At 46.9% G+C, this 23,230-nt stretch overlaps 2 protein-coding genes across 5 annotated transcripts in view; one reads left to right on the top strand and one right to left on the bottom strand.

Moving 5' to 3' along the window:
- Positions 1-3,842: 3,842 nt before the first annotated feature.
- The window catches only part of LOC135396839 (potassium voltage-gated channel protein eag-like), a 73,624-nt gene continuing 54,236 nt past the window's right edge, over positions 3,843-23,230 (bottom strand). For all 4 annotated transcript variants that reach the window (XM_064628041.1, XM_064628042.1, XM_064628043.1 and 1 more), the window contains 3 exons: positions 22,264-22,682; positions 8,778-9,008; positions 3,843-5,296 (listed from right to left, as the gene is read on the bottom strand). In XM_064628041.1, coding sequence (XP_064484111.1) covers positions 4,310-5,296; positions 8,778-9,008; positions 22,264-22,682 — 1,637 coding nt within the window. In that variant the 3' untranslated portion in view covers positions 3,843-4,309. The remainder of the gene's footprint in view (positions 5,297-8,777; positions 9,009-22,263; positions 22,683-23,230) is intronic.
- LOC135396840 (neprilysin-2-like) lies at positions 15,494-18,726 on the top strand. The gene has a single exon (XM_064628046.1). It carries the CDS (start codon positions 15,659-15,661, stop codon positions 18,638-18,640), a length of 2,982 nt encoding a protein of 993 aa, XP_064484116.1. The 5' UTR covers positions 15,494-15,658; the 3' UTR covers positions 18,641-18,726.

The following is a 23,230-nucleotide window of genomic DNA, read 5'->3' as shown; positions in this document are numbered from 1 at the left end:
TATAGTCGACTGCGACCACGGTCTGGTGTAGGATCACAAACTGAACCCCGACACTGCTCGAGAAAACAGGAAAGCAGAAAGAACGAGTTTTCTCTCAACGCAGTCGTGATATCTCGAGACTATTTCTTTAAATGTCCGTGATGACCGTACGTTGCCGTGCTTCGAATAAACCGCGTCCTTTTTGTTTCTCAAGGACAGCAACTTCTCTGTCTTAAGAATGAGCTGTGCTGCTGTATTAACATCTTGCGACTCGGCAGGATCTCAGAGGTGCGGGAAGCTGACAGGTCATACTACTCTATTGATCACTTAACTCTATCACATAACCAAGCACATAACACTCTGGTGACCAAGGATTCCAACATCATATATAGGTCGGAAAATTTACTCATAATAACCATTGCTGAGGATGATGGGATGTTGATGTTGACACACACGCACACACACACACACACATAGATTGGCTGATGAGGTGATGATGATGTTGAAGTTTAACCCGAATGATGGGTTTTGGAGTCGAAGTCGTATGATGGGTTCCGAAAGTGATGTGATGTGAGTAAGGCCCACCATAATTTGATGTTGAATGTATATTTCTTGAAAAGTGTCGACCTGTGCCCAACACGCATGTGTCACATATTTGGTATGTTTTCCACAATAAATTGAATAGGCATACTGGAGAAGGTCCCAACTTTTACTGATTGTAAGCCTATATGTACATACCCTTGTAGTCTGGCCCCAGTCAACAGTAAAATCGATTGACAAACCACAACTCACTTTTGGGTCCCTCTCGACCCACTGCATGCGTCTATGAATCAGTCTTCTCAACAACGCCTGCTCGCTTCCGAGTAACGCTACTCGATGTAATATGGGGAAAATAAAATACATTGCATAGTTAGGAAATCAGCATGCAGGACAAACAGTTATCATGGTCTCCAGAAAAAGAACGTCACAGTTGTTTGCGCGCCTTGGGGCCGGCAGGTTTTCTGCAGACGACAATTACAAAGCAGACGGCAGTATACGGTCGTCAGCTTCGGAAGACCCAGATGGCCCGATGCCGAGTACAGGCATCAGGCACACGACGTGTCTGACATTTTTCGAGTAGTATTGGCCATGGAGAGAAACGACAGTTCAAGTATTAGACTGGTGCGTGCATACTTACGGGCCAGCAAGAACACTCACCCTAACGATCGCATATATACTGCAATTTTTCATGCGAAAAAAATCCATCCTCCTCCGTCACGACGTATAATTTCCTGATAATGATTACCACTTCGCGTTAACTTCTCTTCTAGTCAAGCTTTTGAGGATGATAGATTGCCACTAGAGCCACGCCTGAGACTGCTACAGAACTTACAAATTACGCTGCACAGTACGGATAATCCATGTTTTAGACGCCGTGCAAAAAAAGGGTACCTCGTATTCTTGTTGCCTTTCTCTAATCATACGCCTAGTATAAGTGCCGCCTGCACTCGGACCTATTACTCGAAGTTCTCGCTACCGGGTACTATAGAAGGCCAAGTAATTTCAACCAAGCACTGGAAGAGTTCCCATCAGCGGATCGATAATGCTAAAGAAACGCAGAGAAACACGAAACAGTTTGTACTAGAATACGCCGATACTATACAATTACGCATCGTGAATAATTGAACGTCGTATACTGTTTCGTCGCCTCACGCAGATCTTGACAAAAGACACAGGCACTCAGGAGTAGACCTGTACGGCTGTACATGTACTTTGGGCGGAAGAGGTCTCTGCAGATAACACTAACAACAGCAGATCGCCCACTGTACAGGTCAAATATAGTTGGTTGCGCATCTTGCTCGAGTCCGAGAAATCGCATCAGGGTTATATGTTCTGGCGTGTTGTTTTTAAGTGTTATCGAAGCATATGTACTTCGCAAGTCAGACGAAAACGGAATTACACCGTGTTCCTATAGCATCGTGCAACCTGTCTTTGACTAGGTAGACCATCGTACGATACGTAGAAATGTTCAGGTTTAGAAAGCGCCGAAAGTTTTACTATGCGCACCCCATATATACTTGCCAAGGAACACATATCGTGGCCTGCGGTGCACAAGCAAAATAACACGCCATATCTGAACACCCTCTCCGAGTACCCGCGCTTTGTCAATAATGCGCGTAATATTCTTCGTGCTCAGTTTGCATATGTGCGAGCAGGCATTGATGAGAAGAGAGGGGCCGCATTGAAGGAGGGCAGCTTAAACATGACATAGACCGGAAAGCACCTCAAAAGAATTCACGGGCCTAAAGTCATTTTAGCACCACTCGCTTTGCTTTCACAGCGAAATTTCATCGACGCTAAAATCTCTTCGACCAAGTGTACAACGAGGCCGTCTTGCCGCCAAGAAGGCATCCGCGCTGCGATTAGACCTTCTGCCAATAAAAGCTGCTATAAAATGACTGTAGGCCGAATAGTGAGAAGAAACCAGATGAAACTATATAGACAGGAAAGTCGTTGGACTAGATCCAGAAACAATCACCACGGTATCACCCAAGGTAGCCACACTTCGGTCTAGCTTTTGTGAGAAGCGTTTGAGACGACTAAACTCCGTCTTGAGGTTGCCGTTGCCAACACCACCCAGAAACAAAGCCTGGTCGTACGTAACAATCAAGAGTCCGCCAATCGCGACCGTGCATTCGGCGGCCGTAGCTATGGAAACGAGCCGCTATGAGCCGCATTGGAAGCCGCTGGCAGCCACAGAATACTCGTGTTTGAGATCGACTGCGGCGATTGGCTGAGATATCCTGACGTTGTACGTGTGAAGGAGTGAGAGGAGGCATTAAGTAGGTCTTCTGTGTCTGGTAGCGTTGGTAGCGCACCCTCCCTCTCTGGTTCTGGTTCTGGTTCAGGTTCAGCTTCGCTTTTTCCCTTTTAAAACTGTGCAGGTAACATAAGGTACCGCAGGCGAAATCTAGACTGGCGTTCATATTAAAATAATAATAATAATAATAATAAAAGGAAAGTTGATCAAGCTCAGGTATGATCATGTAAGGTTGGTGGAGCGGTACCAGCCCTGCTGTCGATGTTACAAGAGTGTGGGCTTGGCTTAGCTTGGGCTGTTTCTAGTTGTTTCGGTTTCAGTGGCTGGCCCTTTAGATGCGAACGACAGGCGGATTCTGTTATGCCCTTGTTATCTGTTAGGTGTGTTACATTTTGCACATAACTTGAACCCGAAATATTAGCGGGTCTTCTCGGCTAACTACAGCTGACGAAAAATCGTCCCAGAGGTTGATGGTTCAACGTAGACGAAATATTGTTGAACGTATCGATTTTAGATACATTTTTCTTCCGTTTTATGGAATTCGAATTCTCTTTTGAGGCATCAGTATTTTGTGAGTGATCACAAAAGTGAACGAAGCACGAAATGCGGTCTTTTCTCATCACCTGAGCGCTGCAGGCCTATCACATTATCATCCCACACACACGCGTGTGTGCGTGTGTGTGTGTGTCAGCACTGTAAGACAGTTTCTAAGGCCCAAAGATCTAGCCTGATTAAGCGCTAGAAGTCACTGATATCTACCTGCCATTGCCAAGACATATTTCACGTAAATTGAACTACTTCTTGGGCGGTATACGATTTTTAAAAATATACGAGGAATTCTGTATAGGGCCGAAGGGCGTCGCGCCCCCTGTAAAGATAAAGGTACACATAATAGTCTCTCGCAGTGGTAGCGGTGCTAAAGTGCTGTGGTTTGTACCTGTTCCGTGAGGCGAAAAATCCGGAACTTTTGGGATTGGTACCATTGACGAACCTCTTTATGCCCCCTCAGTCATGATGAATTCGCCTGCGTGTGTTGTTTCTGTGTACCGCAAAGAAGACATGATGCAGACCGATGCGCTTATTGTCCAAGGGAATTCTGTGGCTCCTCACGTTACCTTGCTACACCCTTACCGGGCTTTGCCTTGCTACGAGGCTACCTTGCCCTTACATGGCTACAGGGTCTTCGATAGGTAAACGAAATAGTCACAGACATAGGGCCGGTGAATACTGGACGACAGCTACCAAAACAATTAAACTTGCCTTATTATGATGGACTAGAATATGTGTTTGCTGATGTGATGCACAATTCTCTACTACACGCTGTTATGCTTGCTTATCTCTCTACATGATGGGTCGTAGTATCAACTACAAGGTGAAGCTGTCGCAGGCATGTAGTCGTCTAAAACTTGGCTAGGTGATGAAATTTGGCAACGTTCAGCGTTTCAGCAAAGCGCTCGTCCATTATTTGTAAGGCATTCGTAATGCATGCACGTGTGTGTTTCGGGATCCCTCCAACGACTTTCCTCAACACTATTGCTGTTTCTCCTCCGTCGTAGCACCAGTGTCCTTGGGTTGTTCGTCCTGTTGCTCAATTTCCGTCTCGAGCATAGCACGCACAGCAGACTCGGCACCGGGCGACGACTTAGACTTATGACTCGATTTGCGTTTGAGCGAGTGCCCACGAGTCCCTTTGTCCCCCCCACGAGTCTTGGAAGCATCCCCAGCGTCTTCGGAGACTCGCGAAGACGATGGGGCCATCACTTTCACCAACTCCGTAAGGTGGTCATCTATTCGAGACACCTTGACGTGTAGTCGCTGAATCTCCATCTTGAGATCCACACGCATGTCCATGAGATTAGCCAAAAGGTGTTGGTAGTCCTGACTGCTTCCACGAGGAGGCGACAGTACAAGATCACCACTCTGAGGTGGCGGCAAAGGTGGAGGTCTCTGAGGAGGGCCACCGTTGGAAGCTTCACCTACGGAATTGGACGACTCTGGTTCGGCCGTCTCTTCGATGGTTTCGTGCTTGGAACTCATGGACTTGGCCCACTTGGAGAACCCACGAAGAGAAACAGCTCCGTTGGGAGCCGGAGTAGAAGGTGTCTTTGGTGGAGTCGGTGCTTCCTTGGGCGGCGGCGGCGGCGGTGCAGGTTTCTGCGGTTGGTTATCGGCACATTGATTCTCCTTGTTGTCGCCTCCGCCTCCTGTAGAGTCGGAGCGAAGCGTTGCCCAGCGAGAGAGCTTGGGACCTCCGCTACCAGTCTCGGAGATGTGGACCACCTTGCTGGTGGGATTGGCCGCGGAGTCTTGCGTGGTTGCCGGGCTGGTGCCCCTCTCTATGTCCGGAGACGGCAGAGCGGCGACCTGGTTAGCAGGCCGGTGGTCGCCGTTCTTGCGGAACTTGGAGAAGATCTTGCGTACCAGGTGGTCTTGGGACAACTCCTGCAGTGGTTCGTGCTTGCGTCGCTCGGCCAGCTCTTTTTCGCGCTTCACGTCGGATACTTTACGGAAAATGAGCTGCGTAGAAGACAGGGGGGAATAGGATTAATGAAGGTCATTGATTGATTTGTGTGGCTGTGAACTCTGAAGTACATCTCTGTACATGTCTTGGTCTAAATACGAAGCATCACACTACTGCTCTGAGATTATACGTTACAGAGCTCTGCGCAGGGAGACTGCACAAAGAAAGGGAGAAGGTGCCATCAACGTGAACTGAATATTGCACTGTATTGTCCTCGTGACTTCGTTCATGGTTGATTACTCGACCACTGGCAGGGTCGAGCCCCATGTTGTTATTGTTGGATTGCGCAACATCACAGTTAGACATTGCTGAAGTCTAGGAAAGGAGGGCGGTCGGCGCTGCGTATTTCTAGGGTACCTGAACACTAGCTAAATACTAGGGAGCTACTATTCAAGTACCCTACTTACTTGCTGAGCAATCTGAACAGCCCAGAGAGAGAATGGGGGCAAGCACAAGCATGTACGTCTTACCATGCTGACCACTGAATACGAAAATGCTATTGAAGGCACATGCTGGTAGGAAAGTTAAGCTGTCCCTTCGTTTTTCAAGGCAACAATAACGCAGCGGAAACACCTCAAATGATGATAAGCACGCTTCCCTCATCTGTCGTGCAAATAAGGATCTGAAAGAGTAGCGTCTCAACAGCAACAAACAAACGCATTACATCATCCAGGTCATGGCCTACATCGTCATCCTGCATGCAAGGCAAGACGGCGGTAAACCTGTTCGCTGATCAACAGCTGCTTTCTAAGCACCGTTCATCTTCCTTGGCCGTTCGAATGGGCTCTTTACACGAGTGTACTCATCCTAAATTTACCGTGCGACCTTTCATGCAAGCGACTCAAGAGCAGCAAGCTGTAGTGCGCAAATGACAGCGACGCCCGCCATCCATAATTGAGCAGCGGTCTGGCCGTGGCTGGCGGTGGATGGCGTGCACCAAGCCCCTTGCGGCGCGGGACGCGTTGACCTAAAACAGTGGCTCCCGTAAAGGGGGTCAGGGCTGGGGCTGGATCAAGGACGGAGATATTCGGCTAGGGTCACTCGGTGACCTACCTACGAGCCATCGCTGACCGCGTTTTGTGGAGCTTGTCGTGGCGGCTATATTTGGAATTTTCAACGGGCTGCGTGATTGAACTCCTGCTATGCAAGGGCTAGAGTCACTAGCTGGGATCTGTTCCACTGGATACCGTACAGGAAAGGAAGCAAATACGCCACGGCAGTGTGTCTTTGCGCACGAGAGGAGGTGAACAGGTGATGTCACGTGACTATAACCTAGTAACGGGGCTTCTCGTCGACCACGTGGTCGTTGTTGTCGTTTATCGCTTCGTTTGTTTCGTCGCGGATGCGGAGACCATGCAGGAACGCACATGGTCCACCTCCTACTTGTTCTTCCCTATGTTTCAAGCCTAACCAATGAGGTTACAGCCTTCAGAAAAAGGGAAAAGAGGGAGCGATAGGCTAACTTAACTGCCACCATTCAGTCGAGGGAGTTAGAGGAAGGCGCAGTCCTGTCACCTATACCTACATACCGCACAAGCGAATTGTTACTTTGCGGCCCCGTGCAATTCCGGATCACCCGGGATGCAGTGACGTCGGTTACTGCGAGCTCCAGCCCAAACCCTCTCAATACATTTTTACCCCTCGAAACGCCTCTGATCATCTATTGCTCTTACACGTAAGGGGGTCCATGTCGGTGCGATATAAAAGTAGCATCGGGATACAATGGCAGGCCTTGGTAGAAATCTATACTGTGCGCTATTTTTGTTCCACAAGCGGACAACAGGAACTCATATATATTTAGCTGGTTCAGGTACAGCTCGCATCAGATTTAACTTGAACGCCATTCTGACCTGCGAACCCTGGTGGTGCTTAGTATAAATAACGGCGGAGGGTGCACGACCTACTAGATTATAACGACCATGTCATAATCGGCAACCCCTATGAGAAGCCCGTCCGCACGATCCGCTAGGGGCGCTACTCATCGGCCCCGCGAGATCTACATCATGATTGGACAATGAAAATTTCAATTTTGAACGCGCAGAAGAGGACGCACGACTCCCGTAGCAGACGACAGCAACAGCTCCTATGAAAACGCATAGAATATGATGATGATAATCAACTTTAGAATGAAACATCTTCCGTGGGACATCCACCGCTTGTACAAATATACTAAGGTAAGCCGAAGTACAAAGTATTGTAGAAGTTGAGGAAGCAATAACCGGGCCGATGAGTAGCGCCACCGCTAGCTTCCAAATGCAGCGCTGGGAAGGGGTGCCTATGACATGGTCGTTATAATCTAGTAGGTCGTGGGAGGGTGCGTTGGTCATCTGTTTACAGTTAGAGGGGTGACCCTCGTTATGAAAGCGTTGCCCTCTGCTAGGCACTGCCAGGGTTGCTTACTTCCCGCTTCGCAGGCTGGAGTGATGTTCAAGTTAACTTTTGACGCGAGCCGTACCAACGGCTCACTCAGCAACAAAGCAGTTCTTTGTTTCAAGAACATGCTCTTGCAATCCTACAAGTGTCACAGTAGGTCCTCTGGTTAATTTTATTTCTTGTGTAGCAGACTTGTACGTAATTGGAGTATTGCATTTAAAATACTGTATTTTAAATACAATTTGCGGTATTTCGGTACTCTACTCAATACTTTTTATTTTGTGTATTTGTACTCTATTTAAAATACATTTTATGGTATTTTCTACTCAATACTCTAATTACATATTTTGGATCTCCCTCTCAAACTTTCTGTGTCTCGTCTTTCCATTATCTTTCTTGTTCAGTGGAAATTTCCTGAGTCCCTGGGACTTGACCCGGATAGTGACTCTAGACCCGGACGTTGGCCCTTCTTGGAAGTCTCCATTTAGAGATCATGCCCCGTTTGTACTAATCCTTGGCCAGTGAGGGTTCTATTATGTGTGCCCTGACGCGGTGACGCCAGATTCTGACCTGGCCGAGCAGGGACATGCTAAAAGTTTGCTCTGTTCTGGGTCACATATACTTAGTGAAGTTATGTGGTATCTCTTTGTCATCTTTTTGGGACTTGTGTTTAGATAACTCCTATCACACAGCGGCGGCCAGCGCAGTGCGCGGGGTTTAGGTGATCCATGTGCCATAGCGGCGACTTGCCGCATTGACCAGTGACTTTTTGTGTTCAAGGATGAATACTATCTTAATTGTATTTCAAATACCTTTTGAAGTATTTTGTACTCTATCTTAATTACTTTAATTTACATGTACTTATACTCTATCTTAATTACTTTAATTTACATGTACTTATACTCTATCTTAATTACTTTAATTTACATGTACTTATACTCTATCTTAATTACTTTAATTTACATGTACTTATACTCTATCTTAATTACATTCTAACGTTAGTATTTATTATCTTATCTTAAATACATTTTTGAGTATCTTGCACATGTCTGTGTGTAGGTTGTACGTGATAAATTTCAGTTAAGAAAAAAAAAAAAGACTTACCCGGTGTCTTAAGTTGTAGGTGAGTAGCAGGTTGCGTGCAAATGAATTGGCGAAGGCGTGATAGAAGTTGAGAACCTCGAGCAGTTTATCGCGCTTGATGGAATGTAAGTCACAGTAGGTGAGGGCTCTCACGTTGGCGCACGACTGCCCGATGGTTGGCTCCTTCCAGAAGGCGTCTCCAAACACGTCGCCCTTGCCCAGGATCGCCACCACCTCGTCGTCCTGGATCACCTACGCAACCACATAAAGAGCTTCAGTGAAACAGCGTCGTCGCTACTGCGCACGCCCAGTACGCAAACCTCACTTGGGGTGCTGTTTCCACCACACGCTATTTCTCGAACCTAGTATGTGACCTCACAGCCTGGCTTAAGTCGCTCTCGTGGCCGGCGATATTCTGCGTGAGCGTGTCTTCTACGAACGGCCGAAAATAAATGACGACGACAGCAGAATAAAAGCCTTTGTTTCAGAGTACCGTTTATTTTTACTGCTAACAACGCGGTATGCTTACCAAAGGTGGTCATTTAGGGATTTCTTCGTCTCTTGTAGGTCCCGGTTGTTAGCCACATAGGTTGTTAGCTGCAACGGAGCTGCTAGCGAGTGGCGCAAGCGCCCGGCTCTGCGTTATGAAAACCCTATTCTACAAATTATGCGCGGGGAAAGGCCTCTGTGTGCATTATAGCGATTGCGTTTAGGGTCGCCTATTCTCATGCACGCCATCTTTCTAAGCAAGCACTTGGAGTACTTCATAGGTTGATTAGGCTCGGCGCAAGTGTCTACAGGAACACACGCAGAGGTTCACGCCGAGCTTTATGGGGACCAAAAACCTCATTAGTGGGGCCATTAGCTACGGGCCTCGGCGACGGCTGTCGGAGAGTAGCAGTTTTTAGCGTCAGACCATTCCAGTATCATCACGCAAACGGTACGACTCTGGAACATTATTATAAATAATCCACGTCTGCCTGTGCATGCAGGGCACGACATTTCTTCTGTTGGGTAAAACCAGATGTGGTTGATAAGGGTTTGGTATGGGCAAGGACGACTAACGCAAAAGCTATAGATGCATTTTTCGTTTAACATATCCGTTCGCCAAACATTTATCGTTCAACAGATATCATACGCAGATACATGAAGTGCAACATGACAACACATTCTATTACAATAAGCGACTCTTGAAGTTCAATTTGGTGCCGCGTCCCCATTGGTATGGTTATTGCTTCCAAGCTAAAACGAGGCATGTAACACCCATCAAACACTTTGCTCTCCCCGAGGAACTCATGCACCTTCTACACATCTCCATCCTTCATCCTCTATCCTCCATCCGTCTTTCGTTCTTTTTCTTTTTTGGCTATAGTCGTGACGACGCCCACTTCTGTGTGGCCAACAACGGCGAGCCATTACCCCCCACCCCCACCCCGAGCCAAGTATACAGTGCACGCTGCACATACGCAGGGTGTTGTTTTTATCCTCTACAGGTTTTTTTAAGTAAAAAAAAACTATGAGAGCGGCATAGATGTCGTTTTCACAGTTGAGTTATACGGCCAGGTGGACGTCCTCTCGAAGAGAGCATGTACTTACACGGTGACTAATTACATATAATTAATTAATTAACTCTTTAATTAGAAAATTTCTGACACAAGCGAGATAGTTGTATGGGAGACAATCCTTGTTGAAAGCCATTCTACTTTTTAAAAACCCTGAAACGAGCGCGTGCCGTGAAATATCCGTCGCCGAATTCCACTATGCACTATAAGAAAAAAAAAAAAAAAGAGTAATTTTACTCCTTTTGGGGACTAAATGGTCCCTTTCGGGAGTAAATGAATGTCACAGAGTGGAGACCGCATTTCACGCTCTGTTCTAACAGTTCCAGGTACATAGTTCGTGTGCATGCATGAAAATACTTTAAATCAAACCGTCAACCGTGATACTATATCGGGTGATACAAAATCTTGCGACATACATCGGGCACAATTTGCGAAGAAAGAAGCGCCAATTGTTTCTTACTCTGTGTGGTTGGAAAATTTCTAAGTTGGCTGAGTTATACAGCCATATGCCATCAAATTGGCCAAGAGCACATATTTGCGTAGACTGTTGCATTCGAAAGACCATTCGCAAAGTTCAGTAACAATTTGCAGTCCTGGGGAGTAAATGTCGGGGTTAGGGGACTAAAATAGGGAGTAATTGCAATCTAGGGGACTAGAAGCTGCAATTGCTCCCTATTTTACTCCTTTTTTTTTTCTTAGAGTGTGCAAATGAGCCGAAACCAAAACCGCGCCCCTCAGGAGAGCGTGACCTTCGCTGGTGGAGGCTTATCTGGGCCGCAAAGCGGTTGATCTAGGCAGCAGAACAGCCCCTTCTCCAATCATCTTTATTGCTCCAAAGCACGTGGCCCTCTGACGCGGAATGAGCGCTGCCGTCCTGCGCTCCCGCGCTCATTTGCATGTCGAAATTCGGAAATATTTCAACGCACGTGCGCGCTTCAGGGTTTAGAAAAATAGAATGGCTTTCGACGATGATTGTCTCCCATTCTGCTATTTCGTTTTGGTCCGAAATCCCCTAATTAAAGAGTTAATTAACGAAGTTTAGGTAATTAGTCATCTTGTATAGTTACATGCTTTATTCGAGAGGATGTGCACCTGGCCGTATGTAACTAAACTGAATAAACGACATATATGCTGATTTCATAATAAAAAACATACAAAATAACTTAAAAGGAAGTTGCAACCAACGAGATAGAGAGGGAATAGACGGATAAACCGGCAGCCACATTTGAAGCCACCCTGGATGGCGCCATGTTGACCTCACCTTGCCTTGTTTGCAAATGGCGGACATTAGGTACTCATGCGGTGAGCGTCTTTGCGCGCGTGCGCTTCGGAATTCCGTGGCACTTATTGGTTCCGCTGGTTGTTTTCGTGCGGAAAAAGTCGCACTGGCTCGAGTGTGCGTGTCCCACGGCCGCTTCAACCCAACGCGCGTCGCGCACTCGCGTTTCATTGGTCCTTCGTTCGTTTTTGCCTTGAACGAAGGAGTGCGAGAGGTCTCCTGGAAGCTTGAAAGTTCAAGGGGAAACGCCGGGCGGTTGCGCACTCTATACAGGGTGTTTCACCTAAAGTGATAAAAAAATTTAACTGGCGACGTACTAGCCGGAGGATTGTGGAACTTTCGGCAATTACCTCATGGGAACTTTTGCCGCCATTTAGGAAGGCATTGGACAATTTTGAATTGAGAGAAATTTATTTTTCAATTGAACTTTGAAAATTGCCAAGCAAACCTCACTTCTCTCTCTCTCTCTCTCTTTTTTTTTACGGAAATATGAAGTCCTCCACGAATAACCGCAGACCCAACAAAAACTATGCACAGTACCGCAACAGAAATAGTCTAAAAATTAGTAAAAACTCCGCTTCAGCTCCGCCTGCTTGATTGTCGCAAAGACGAGCGCACGGAAGATGCAGGGAGAGGAGGAAGCTTTCCCGCCTCTTGTTTTACCGTTCTTTCCCTCGCTTTGACCTTGATGCTGGTGACGACAGTCTTACCACAAAGAAGGCAAAACAAATGAAGGCGGGGACACTTCCTCCTCTGGACGCACATTTCGCGGGCGCTCCATTGCGAAAATCAAACAGGGGGGCTAAAGCATATTATTTACTTTTTTTTTTTACTATTTCGGTTGTGATACTGTGCATAGTTTTTGTTGGGTATGCGGTTATCCATGGAAGACATCATATTTCTGTAAAAATAGTTGAGGCTCGCTTGGCAATCTTCATTGAAAGAAATAAATTTCCCGCAATCGAAAATTGTCCAGAGCCTTTTTCCAGAAGGTAATTGCCGAAGGTCCCACAATCCTCCGACGAGTGCGTCGCCAGTCAGAATTTTTTATCACTTTACGTGAAACACCCTGCATATCTCTATCTCGTTGGTTGCAACAGATAATCGTCACAGGTAATGTAAATGGTTCTGCTGTTGTTATTTATTGTCTTACTCGCAATCATTCGAGATCACTCAGCCACACGGGATCTACCCCGAGTCACAAGCATTGCTGGTAATAGGAGGCAGTTCTACAAGAGCACCGGCGACTGTTGACGTACTCATGATTATAGCAAGGGTCTGACTTTTTAAAGGGTTAAATGCCTTACCGGAGGTAGGTGGGTGGGGGTGGGGGGGGGGGGGGGAATCGGGGGCTATTTTAGAATGTGTAATTGGGGAGTGAAATTGGTGCTGCTGATATATTCTGGAGCTTATAGGGTTATTACTTTTTCTTTCTCTCCAGCAAGCGGCCTGCAGATCAAGTGTATACATTCGTCCAACATACATACCTCGCCGTTTATAGTGACAAGCATCGCATGTTGTAACATTAAGTGTGCTTCGCAATAGCTTATTGTTGCATTCACGGACATCAGACATTTACATCAGACAAGCGTATAAATTGGTAGAGCGCTGCACAAGAGATTACGGAACACGCTCCGAAGCATTCCTTCCTCAGAGTGACACGCTAGCGGCGAATGGTACCTTACGGACTTGCAAACAGGTGACTGGGTTGCCTATAGGCACATGTCTGTAAGTCCGTACGGTCCCATATGGGTCCTGTACGGTCCCATATATGGTCCCATAGCGTGTCACTCTGCAGAAGGAATGCGCCGGAGCGTGTTCCGTAAACTTTTGTACAGCAATGTACTAAATAGTGCATGTATACGTGACACAACGTGACACGTGAGTGGAATTCGGGGAGAAATCGGGTTTATCCCAAAGATGGTCCTAAATAACGGATTCGGAAGGGAGTACAGTTAACCCTCGACTTACGAATTCCCTCGCCTTATTAACGGCGCCGTCTGGAACGAGATACTTTCCGTTTCCCATTCCAAACTTCGATTTATGAATCCATCGATATACGAACGACTCTTTTTTTTTTTTTTTTTTTCAAGAAGGTTAGCAGTTCATAAATCAAAGGTTCACTGTAATGGGGAGGAATCGAATTCCCATTCATCATCTCACAATAAAGTTGTTGTTGTTGGCTTTGAGTGAACAGCTAGGGAGGCAGCTTCAGGCAATCAGGCTACGAGCTGTACTTATGTCACAGCAACAGCAACCACAGTAGAGCTATGTTATATAGATCCAGAAAAACAAACAAAACATGTCATCCGCTCTCTTATACGCACATGCACACATACAAATTTTGAACATGTGACGTATGTACCGGGTGCTTTTGCACAACACTGACATTACTGTGAGTTTCTGCCTACATAGCGCCACACGTAAAGGGTGGTAAGGTATTTATTGACTGACATTCCTTCACCTGCTATCGTCTGTGGTGACGTCTATAGCGCAATTGGACACATAGTACACCGACACTCGCGACAGAATACTTGACTTCAGGCAGAATACTTGACTATAGGGCAACCAGTACACCGGTACTCCCAGCAGAATACTGTAAACATATTTTTATTCGCGATGTATCAATTTTAGCGAATTTCGCGACCGTTAAAACATCGCGAAAAAATGTACTCACGAACACAGCTTGAAGATTATCCCACGAAAGGCAGCGGCCCTGGAATCGCGAAATTAAATACTCGCGAATTACTTCGAAAATGACTGAATGCGCGATTCGCGAAAATTAATACATAGCAAATAAAAATACGGATGACTTGTTTCGAGGGCCTCCCACAGTTTTATGAATGTTATCATTCTGCTCCACTGACATTGGTCGACATATGAAACGTGCACAAAACACACATGTTGATTTACTGAGCAGCGATAACATGCCAGTGTTCATTATGCACCGTTCACTAAGACGGCAGTTTTTAATTTTTTTTTTAATTTTCACGATTTACTCACAAAGAATTCTGCTCCCAAGTTCCAGATCCCAATCTCTCTTTTTATTCATTTTCTCGTCACTACCCCGTACTTTATCTTGGGTAATCCTGTATACACGCGAACTTTCAGAATGCATATTCTTCATCCCTTCATCCATAATTCGAGCTATCGAGCCCTGCAGCTCCTTCCTTTTATCTGCCCGATTTTGCTCGTTCATACGTTGCTCCATGTCATCGAACGCATCTTTTTGTCATTCAGGACCGGGATTTGCTGCTCAAGTATGTATGAGTGCCTTTCAAGTCAGACTTCTTCAGTGGTGCAACTTGTCACGGCAGTCAGCCCTGCCTTCATTCAGATAAAATACGAAAGTGGTGATATTGTTTGCCATATTGAGATTGTTTGTAGCAGAGCACCAATAGATGCGAAAACAAGTAACTTGATCCTTGGCTTACAAGGTTTTTTTTTTTCCCAACTCCTTTGCTTTAGCACTCGACAGCCTCGGCATGCTCACACTGCTCATTCTTTGGAATGGAATGGAGTGGATGGGTGAAGAAAAATATAGAGATGGTAGTTCCACAACTGTGCGACTACTGGTGGTCTACTGACGACTGGCATTGCAATGCAGGCGTGCTACGAGGCCGCCGTTTTAGTTTCCTCCAATCCTCATGCATCCCCTATCACGGCTACTTTGGCCTTCCGCCGCTAGGGGCGACTTGAATATGGAAGTGGTCGGCAATGTTCGTTCTTTGCGCGACGGACGCACATTGGAGAGCAGACGGGCTACAAAGTTTATTCCCGTTGGTATTTGATCCTCATCCACGTTATCGGCGTTTTTTTATTGTGCGATCGACCCCATTATGGTCTTCCAGTCGTCAGCCATCAGCAAACTCCACCATTTTTGGAATGCCCCCTTATGATAAAGAAGAAGGTAGCGGCGCGCGCACTTGGAAGTTTGGAACGCCTCTTTGGCAAAGTGCAGTACTGCGTGGATCGACTAGGGGCCGCGGAGAACAATACACGGTTGAAGTGGAGACATTTGAACAGAAACCAGCGTCTTACGCACAACAGCACCCTGAGCGATGCTAAAACGCATCCAGGAAAGCCTAACCAAGCTCACGTACTCGACCTCTTCCGACCCTGCAACCCTGGAAAGGACATCGTCCTCACATTACAGCGACACCAGTAATGGAAGTGCTGGGTCTGACGCCAAGGGATTCGACTCGTCTTCCCATAAGCCGCCCCAGGCAAGAACGACCCAATCGACAAGACCTGCCGCCTGGGAGAGAGGCACGAGTAAAGGGACCCCGGCCACCCCTAAGGCCACGCGTCTCACCAGGCCTGACAAGAACCATCAACAGTCGTTTGAATCTTTGGCGCACACGACAGAAGAAGCGTGCGCGTTTCTAGCCAACTCTAGCGACATGTACCCACCATTCAACGAGGGCGTGATCGACAAGGGAGCCAGCGTTGCGACCTCTGCGGAACATAATGAAGGGATTCCTAGGAACAGCGAATGCCTCGCCCTCGTCAACGCTCGCAGTTCCGTCGTCAGCGGACCATCCGGGCATCCAGAGAGGGGATTTAATCTCGGTCTGTTAACTGTAACATGGGTTGCTTTGTTGTCGATAGGGTTGTCCGCCCATTATGTGTACAAGATCAATGTTGGAGCCTCTGCCTTGACCACTACTACTCCCATCTACTACGATGCACCTATGTCCTCTCGGGACAGCAATTCCCGCAAGGGGATTACTCTGCCAAATGCGACGGGCACTTCAAACCGGAACCGCTTTCCTGTAAACGTGCTGGAGAAGTTGAAATACATACCAACGACTGACGCTGAGGACATGTCTTCGCCTTTGACTACAAAGGCACAGCGCAGGAAGGTTCGTGTTTGGGAAGGAAGGCGAATGTATGCACAGCGCAGTGGTGAGGGCGAAGAGAAGCCGACGTCACCCGTCCGTGCGATAATTACATTAAATGGTACAGGTGGTGTAGGTTCAACGACGCCCAAGGCACAAACCTTCACAAGACACGTTATAGCGGGCAGAAACATAGGACGTAGTGCTGTGGCAGGTGTGAAACACATGAAGTTCTGCGAGACGAAAATCTGTGAAGAGGAATCGCTCTACTTAACGAATTACTTGGACTGGAGCGCGGAACCATGCAAGGATTTCTATGGCTTTGCTTGTAATCGTTGGAAAGAGCTACACCCTGGCGTCGGTGATTCCGTGGACACACTGTTGGTAAAGAAAATCGAAGAAGGCATGTATCACGCACTCACGGCAAGTGGGAGAACCACAGCAGATACTGCAACGGCTGGGCATCTCATCAACTCTTGTACGCAGAAGCCGTTGGATGAAAATCACAAATCGATTCTTTTAGAATTCATGAAGGGTCTGGGCTTGCGTGGGTGGCCATTCTCCAGGAGCACAAAGACAATCGAAGATGTCTGGAAGTCTGAAAGCCTTTTGGTACGCAACCTGGGACATGGCTCTCTGGTGTCCGTCACACTTGATGTCCACCCCGAGAATGAAGACAGGTATATCGTTGCTGTGGGTGAACCGAGCCTTCTAATAGGTCAGTTTGGAACCAAGAACAACGTTCTTCCTGAATGGTACACTGTGGCAATATCAACGTGCCTGAAGATCTTTACAAACTCCAAATACTCCGAAATCGCAAAGGCCGTGCGCAATTTCTCAGCCATACTGGCGGGCATATCTGTTCACCGGGGCTACGAGACCTTTGCTGCTCGACGTTATAAGGTCCTCCAGCTTAGACAGTACGGCCACCTCGTCCAGGTCCTCGCCCTTGTCTTCCGGAACATAACGAATGTAGGCAATCGAATGAGGATTATCATCAAGTCCGAAGCCTACCTGCAATCACTTCGCACGGTTATGCGGATGACGAGACCCATCGACATTCTCAACTACATGGGCTTTCGAGCCCTACTGCACATATCGCCGCTGCTTCCAGACCAAGCCATGGAACTGGCAAATATTCAAATGAGGGAACTCACCGGAACCAATAGTGTGGCGTGGTCCAGATGGAGACGATGCTTGCGAATGTTCGAGCATGTCCTTCCATATGTATTCCTGCACGCATATGCCATAAACAATTTGGCGCTTGTGAACAAAGACAACATGTGGACGCTTGTGAACGAGATACAAGCGACCTTTGTCACGAATATCAACAGCGCTCCTTGGATGAGCATTGACGACAAGGTCGTGTTGAAGAGCAAGCTCTCAAAGATAAAACTGAAAGTTTTCCACAAGTTTTGGAAGAAAAGTTCTAATCGGCATCTTTTCATGGACTTGTCGGATGTGTCAAGTATCAGGGGAATAGTGAACATTTACGTGGCACTCTCAAGGCAGGTGATGAAACGAAAGCTGTCAAGGATAACACTATCTCGAAGGACACAAGTTCAAGAATGGAAGGGGTCTATGTTCGACACAGAACCGACATTCGACGCAGAATCGAATTCTGTCTTTATTCCAATTTCCATGTTTGATCCACAGTACATGATCGACAATGAATCCATGCTGCTCCAAATACCGCATGTTGCGACGAAAGTTATCAGCGCCTTGTTCAAGGGGATCCATCAAGATAATTATCTGCAGAGCAAGCTCACGTGGTCCGTGGACACAGAACTCGGGTACCACGACATCCAGAAATGTCTCCTTCGGCACTACAAGAATGCGTCCCACGAAAGGTTGCGAAATGAAATCACGTCGGAGTTGAACGCAGTAGACAGCCTGTCTATCCTGCCTGCATTTAAAGTGTTCGTCAAGAAAGCGAATCAGGCTAACATAGAAGACTACGGCCTTCTGACCGGGGGAAATATCACAGTGAAACAATTGTTTTATCTCTTGTACGCAAAGGGTTTTTGTGAAACTATGGACAGTGAACGTCGGAAGCAGGTTATGGAGGAATCTCAACACAGCATCAATAATCTTAGGGTGAATGGACCACTCCGGAATTCTTTTCGGTTTCCGGCCTTCTGGAATTGTCCCAGTCATTCGCCGATGAATCCTAACCAGAAGTGCACCATATGGACTTTGTGATTTAACGTTCGTCAGCTTTCAATATTTATTTCCTCGTGCATATAGATAGCTGATTTAGCGGAAATGCAGCTTTTGTTGCGATTTTTCATCGTTCTTCGAGTCTGTGCTATTTTCGTGATTTCTCAAGATCCACATGCGAGGCCATTATTGAGTAGAACGTACGCCCTTGCGTCTTTCTTAGGATCCTCGACTTGACCCACCACTGGAGCTGCTCCCCATACCGGCTTTGTCCTTCAAAGATAGACCTCCACTATAGTAGTGATCAACTTAAAGGGGCACTAAACCGATATAAGAGCGATGACGTATCAGTAGGAATATGTCCATTTAACTCTGAAACATATTTTCTTAAATTATGAAGGTCGACAACGACATAGTATCGCAGTAATTACAAAACACGTTGCGCACTATTTCTTGAGGCTCCGCCCTTAGCTTAAGTTTAGCTTAGTTTAGGCTTCGCTGGCCCTTCAAGTTCTCACAACAATAGGAGCGACGTCATTTTGACGTTTCGTGCGGGCCACCACTTACGTTGCTGCATTTTTGAATATGTGTTTTTTTCAGAGCCACTACACTACATTCACGAGGAATGTCCTTCCACAACGTATTAATCTTTTCCGGCCGCCTTCAGTAACAGAAATGAGATTTCTTTATAAGCCGCACTTATTCTTTGAAGTGAAACCCCTCCATAGCCACGGAGCCGCAACAATGCGACAGCAAACAGGTTCGGCGGTTCTCCCCCGCGGCTGACCTAGTGGGAGTCCAAGATTGGTTGACGACGCAAAACGTCATTCGGGGATGAGTCTGCCCCGTTTGTTGTAGCCGAGTGACGTTTGCTGACGCATTAGACGAAGGGGAGAGTTGCACTGATTTCGCTCTTTGATCTGTTTTCTAAATAGTTAAAGCCCTAGAGCTACACAAAGTCTTCCACATATTTAGGCATAGTTTGAGAAGTTACCCGTCAAAAAGAACTCGTTACAAGTTAAGTTACCGTGTGCAAAATGTAACTGAGTTAATAACGAAGTTCTTCAGCCTGAAATGTAACTCGCAGTTACTGAGTTACTTAAGAAAAAGAACGAGTTACTTCCTTCGGACACAAAATAGCATTAGGCAGGTGCATCGCGCGTGAGCAGTTGAGTTATACCTTGAGTTGCCTGCTGAGGAGTGCAACACGCTTAGATCGTTTTCGTTTAGGTCCAACAATAGACCTCTCCCTGTTTGTAAACAAATGACGTCATAGTGTTTGACAGCGCCACAAGTTTGGTAGAATTAAACTACGCTCGAAGCTAGAGGTGAACAAGGTCGCGTCCGAATTCCACGGTCTTGAGGGGATTACGATATGGTCCCTTAAAGGAAGGCGACCTTCGGTTCTGCTTTTCTTTCAATGAGAGGCAGCGAACAAGTGCCCGTTCGTGGAACCCAGCCTTCTCCTTCCGATTTGTTTCGGTTTCAGTCTGTCTACCAATGTCATGATGACGTTTCTCTGGTAGAGGACTATTCGAACGCTTTGCATCTTACTCCCTGTGGGCGCACAATGGTTCAGCTTCATTTCAATGGCAGCGGTTCTAACTTCCTGAATAAAATACTGTCATTGATTGAATATCACGTTTTATGGCACAAAATGCCATGAAGGAACCGGAGAGAAAGCAAGAAAATATGTGGACGTGAGTGAAAAGCGAGTTAAAAGTAACTTGGAACTAAAGTTACTTTGGCAAAGTTACCTGAAAAAGGAACGAGGTCCTCTGAAAGTTACGACGGCGCAAAAGTACCGAGTTAAGTTACATTTTACCCAAAAAAAAAAGGATCTTAGTTACAGTAACGAGTTACTTGAAACGAGTTACCTCGAACTCTGTAGTTAGGTAGAGTGAAACCCCTGCTTTCTTCTGTGTAGATTTTTAGACAAAGTTCGACCATCAGTTTAGTGCCCCTTTAAGAGGGAAAAGAAATGTAGCCCACTAGCTCTCAAAATATTACTGCGCTTCAGATGGGATGGCTGGACACACAGCACGCACGCCCCGTCCTCCGTCAGATAATGTAATCCATCATGCTGACCCTGCTTCCGTATTGGCTGTTAAGACTGGCCGCATGATACTACGCAGCTCTCCCTGCTTCTCCCCTACTGCTGGCGCACTATTGCGTTTCCTTATCACCAACGGCGTATGCATAGCTGACGGACTACATTTCTTTTCCTTGAACACGACTATACAACCGCCCTCTCCCCCCCAAAGCAGAGGAACCCCTTCGCACTTCCTCGAGTACTACAAGGTAGCGCTGGTGTTACTTTGAAGCCCAATGGTTCTTCAAGTGGAGGAACGCTTCTCTAGTCGAGGCGTGGTGTCGAGTCGAGGGTGGTTTAAGAATACGGTCGTTCGATCACTATATGCACCACGCACATTGCGAAGATACAAACGCAAACCTGCAGCAGCATTCATCAAGAAGTGCAAACCAAATGCACGGCAGGTGCTACCCTCGTGCAAGTTACGCAAGCTTGCAAAAGCTCAATGCAAAAGAAAGGTGTATGCCAGTTCTCACAGATTGTCTGCTGTGCGTCGCAAGCATGGAGTGACTGTTGACAATTGACTCAAGAGTATGTTGGTAGTATACCCCGAAACGAAGCTGCGGATATAGCACACCTACCATCAACCGAACATCTGGTAACATAATCTGGTCAGACGTTAAGAACTTGAGGTCCCTGACGGAGGATCCATGTAGAAAGCAGTGACTACAAGCCGAGCGCCACTGCACACGGTCCATCTGGAACTGAATGTCAGTGTTCCTTCCGGCATACCGCGACCTATTCAGGTACTCTGGTTTACGTCCCTTACGATAGTTTTTGCACAGATTTGGGAGGCTGACTCTTCGAGTTATTCAGTGTGTGCAATAGTAGGGAACACGGAACACATCCTCATGGACCTCCCATGTGGGCCCACGAAGAGAAGCGCAGCGTTTTCGGCATTTGTGTACTTGACAGTGAGTTGTGCTATGGAGAGAGACTATTATGCTCGTGTGTCATATTGAGTCATTTACTTATATACGCTTATACGGAAAGCGAGATTTTGCAGAGCTATCGATTCTTCTGTAGCATTCATATTTTCACGATTTTCATGCTGTTGTCCCTTACCGCCTCTCTCACCACTGTTTGCAACAAGACGCGAGGCGTTGCTGTGGCTCGGCGCACCCCGATACGTGGTTGCGGGGCATTGCAAAGTATCGCTGAGTGGTTGCGCACGTACGTAACACCGAGCAGCCCAAATCTAGGATTTACATAAACGTGACTAACACAGAGCTTTTCCCGGCAGCCCCACACTCCCCTACCACCCCCGAAAGTCGTTATAACACCCGCCAAAATTGCCAAAAAGCCCCCGAAGGCGGCAGACACTGGTACAGCACACCCCTACGGAGTTGCAACATCTCGCAGGGACGGAAGTCCTGCACAAATCCTAGTCCTACCATGGCGTGCATAAAATAGACATCCGCGTGCTGGAAATGTGTTGGGACATCGCGTGCGGTACACACGTACGTACGTCAGACATTGGGAACGTACGTAATGACAGAGGTACGTAATTGGCTCACCGTGTGTGATTTCCGTGAACTGCGTCACAGTCAGGTTGTAGCTTTGGTATACTGACCTCTAAAGATCCAGCAACAACGAAGGAGAGTGTGTCTATGCTCTCCCCTGTGTGGTAAAGCAGGTCCCCTGGTGCAGAGTGGTCCATGCTGAAGTACATCGCGAGGGCCCTGAGGCAGCCGTCGCTCGCCAACCGGAAGGCCGGATGCTCGTTGAACACTTTTCGGTTCAGGTGCACGCAGATATCGGCCGTCATATCCTTGGGACAGTAGCTGAGAACTTTCTTGGTGTCGATGCCACGGCTCATGGCCCACGTGGATACCACGTAGTCCATGACGCGTTCGCTCAGTGCCTTGGGCACTTCGTGCAATTTCATGAACTCACGTACGTTGTTCAGCATCTCGTGGTACCTTGCAGTCGCTGATGTCATCTGCTGGATGATGGTCGTCACATGGCCAAAGATGGTCGCGTACAATAAGGCTGGAAATTAGGACATTGAAGAAGGGACTTTGTAATTCCACCGAAGGAGTGCGATCAACGAAACTATAATCCTTTTCTGTAGCACAGAGCACCAGTACAAGAAAAAAAAAAAAAGTAAACTGGGGAGCTATCATCCCCCCTAGATTGCGATTACCCCCATTTTAGTCCCCTGATCCTGACGTTTACTCCCCAGAGCTGCCAATAGTTCCTAAACTTTGTACAAACATCCGTGCATTTAGACTTGAAAGGAACTAATATACTAAAGGGACTATGGACAAGTCCCATAAAGGACTCAAATTCCTCCTTTTTTAGTGTACAGGGGGCTTCGATGGTGTACTTCATTTCGAATGCACGTGAAGCAAAATGAAGCCAAAGGTTAGTCAGATAAGGTTCGGCATGAACTTCGAAAATCACATAAACATCCTGGGTGATAACGTAATTACTTGTGTAAATTAAAAAAAAAAAACTTATAACGCCGCTCACACCTGCACATTGTCAACAGCCTGTTCCGCCATCTACGTATACTCTAGCAACATTTTTCGCTAGCA

This window comes from Ornithodoros turicata, chromosome 6, assembly GCF_037126465.1.
Source record: "Ornithodoros turicata isolate Travis chromosome 6, ASM3712646v1, whole genome shotgun sequence".
Taxonomy (NCBI): Eukaryota; Metazoa; Arthropoda; class Arachnida; order Ixodida; family Argasidae; genus Ornithodoros; species Ornithodoros turicata.
This window is presented reverse-complemented; position numbering and strand designations above follow the sequence as displayed.

Bases quoted from the DNA above. Each gene is read 5' to 3' on its own strand.
- LOC135396840 (XM_064628046.1), top strand. From the start codon at position 15,659: ATGCTAAAACGCATCCAGGAAAGCCTAACCAAGCTCACGTACTCGACC.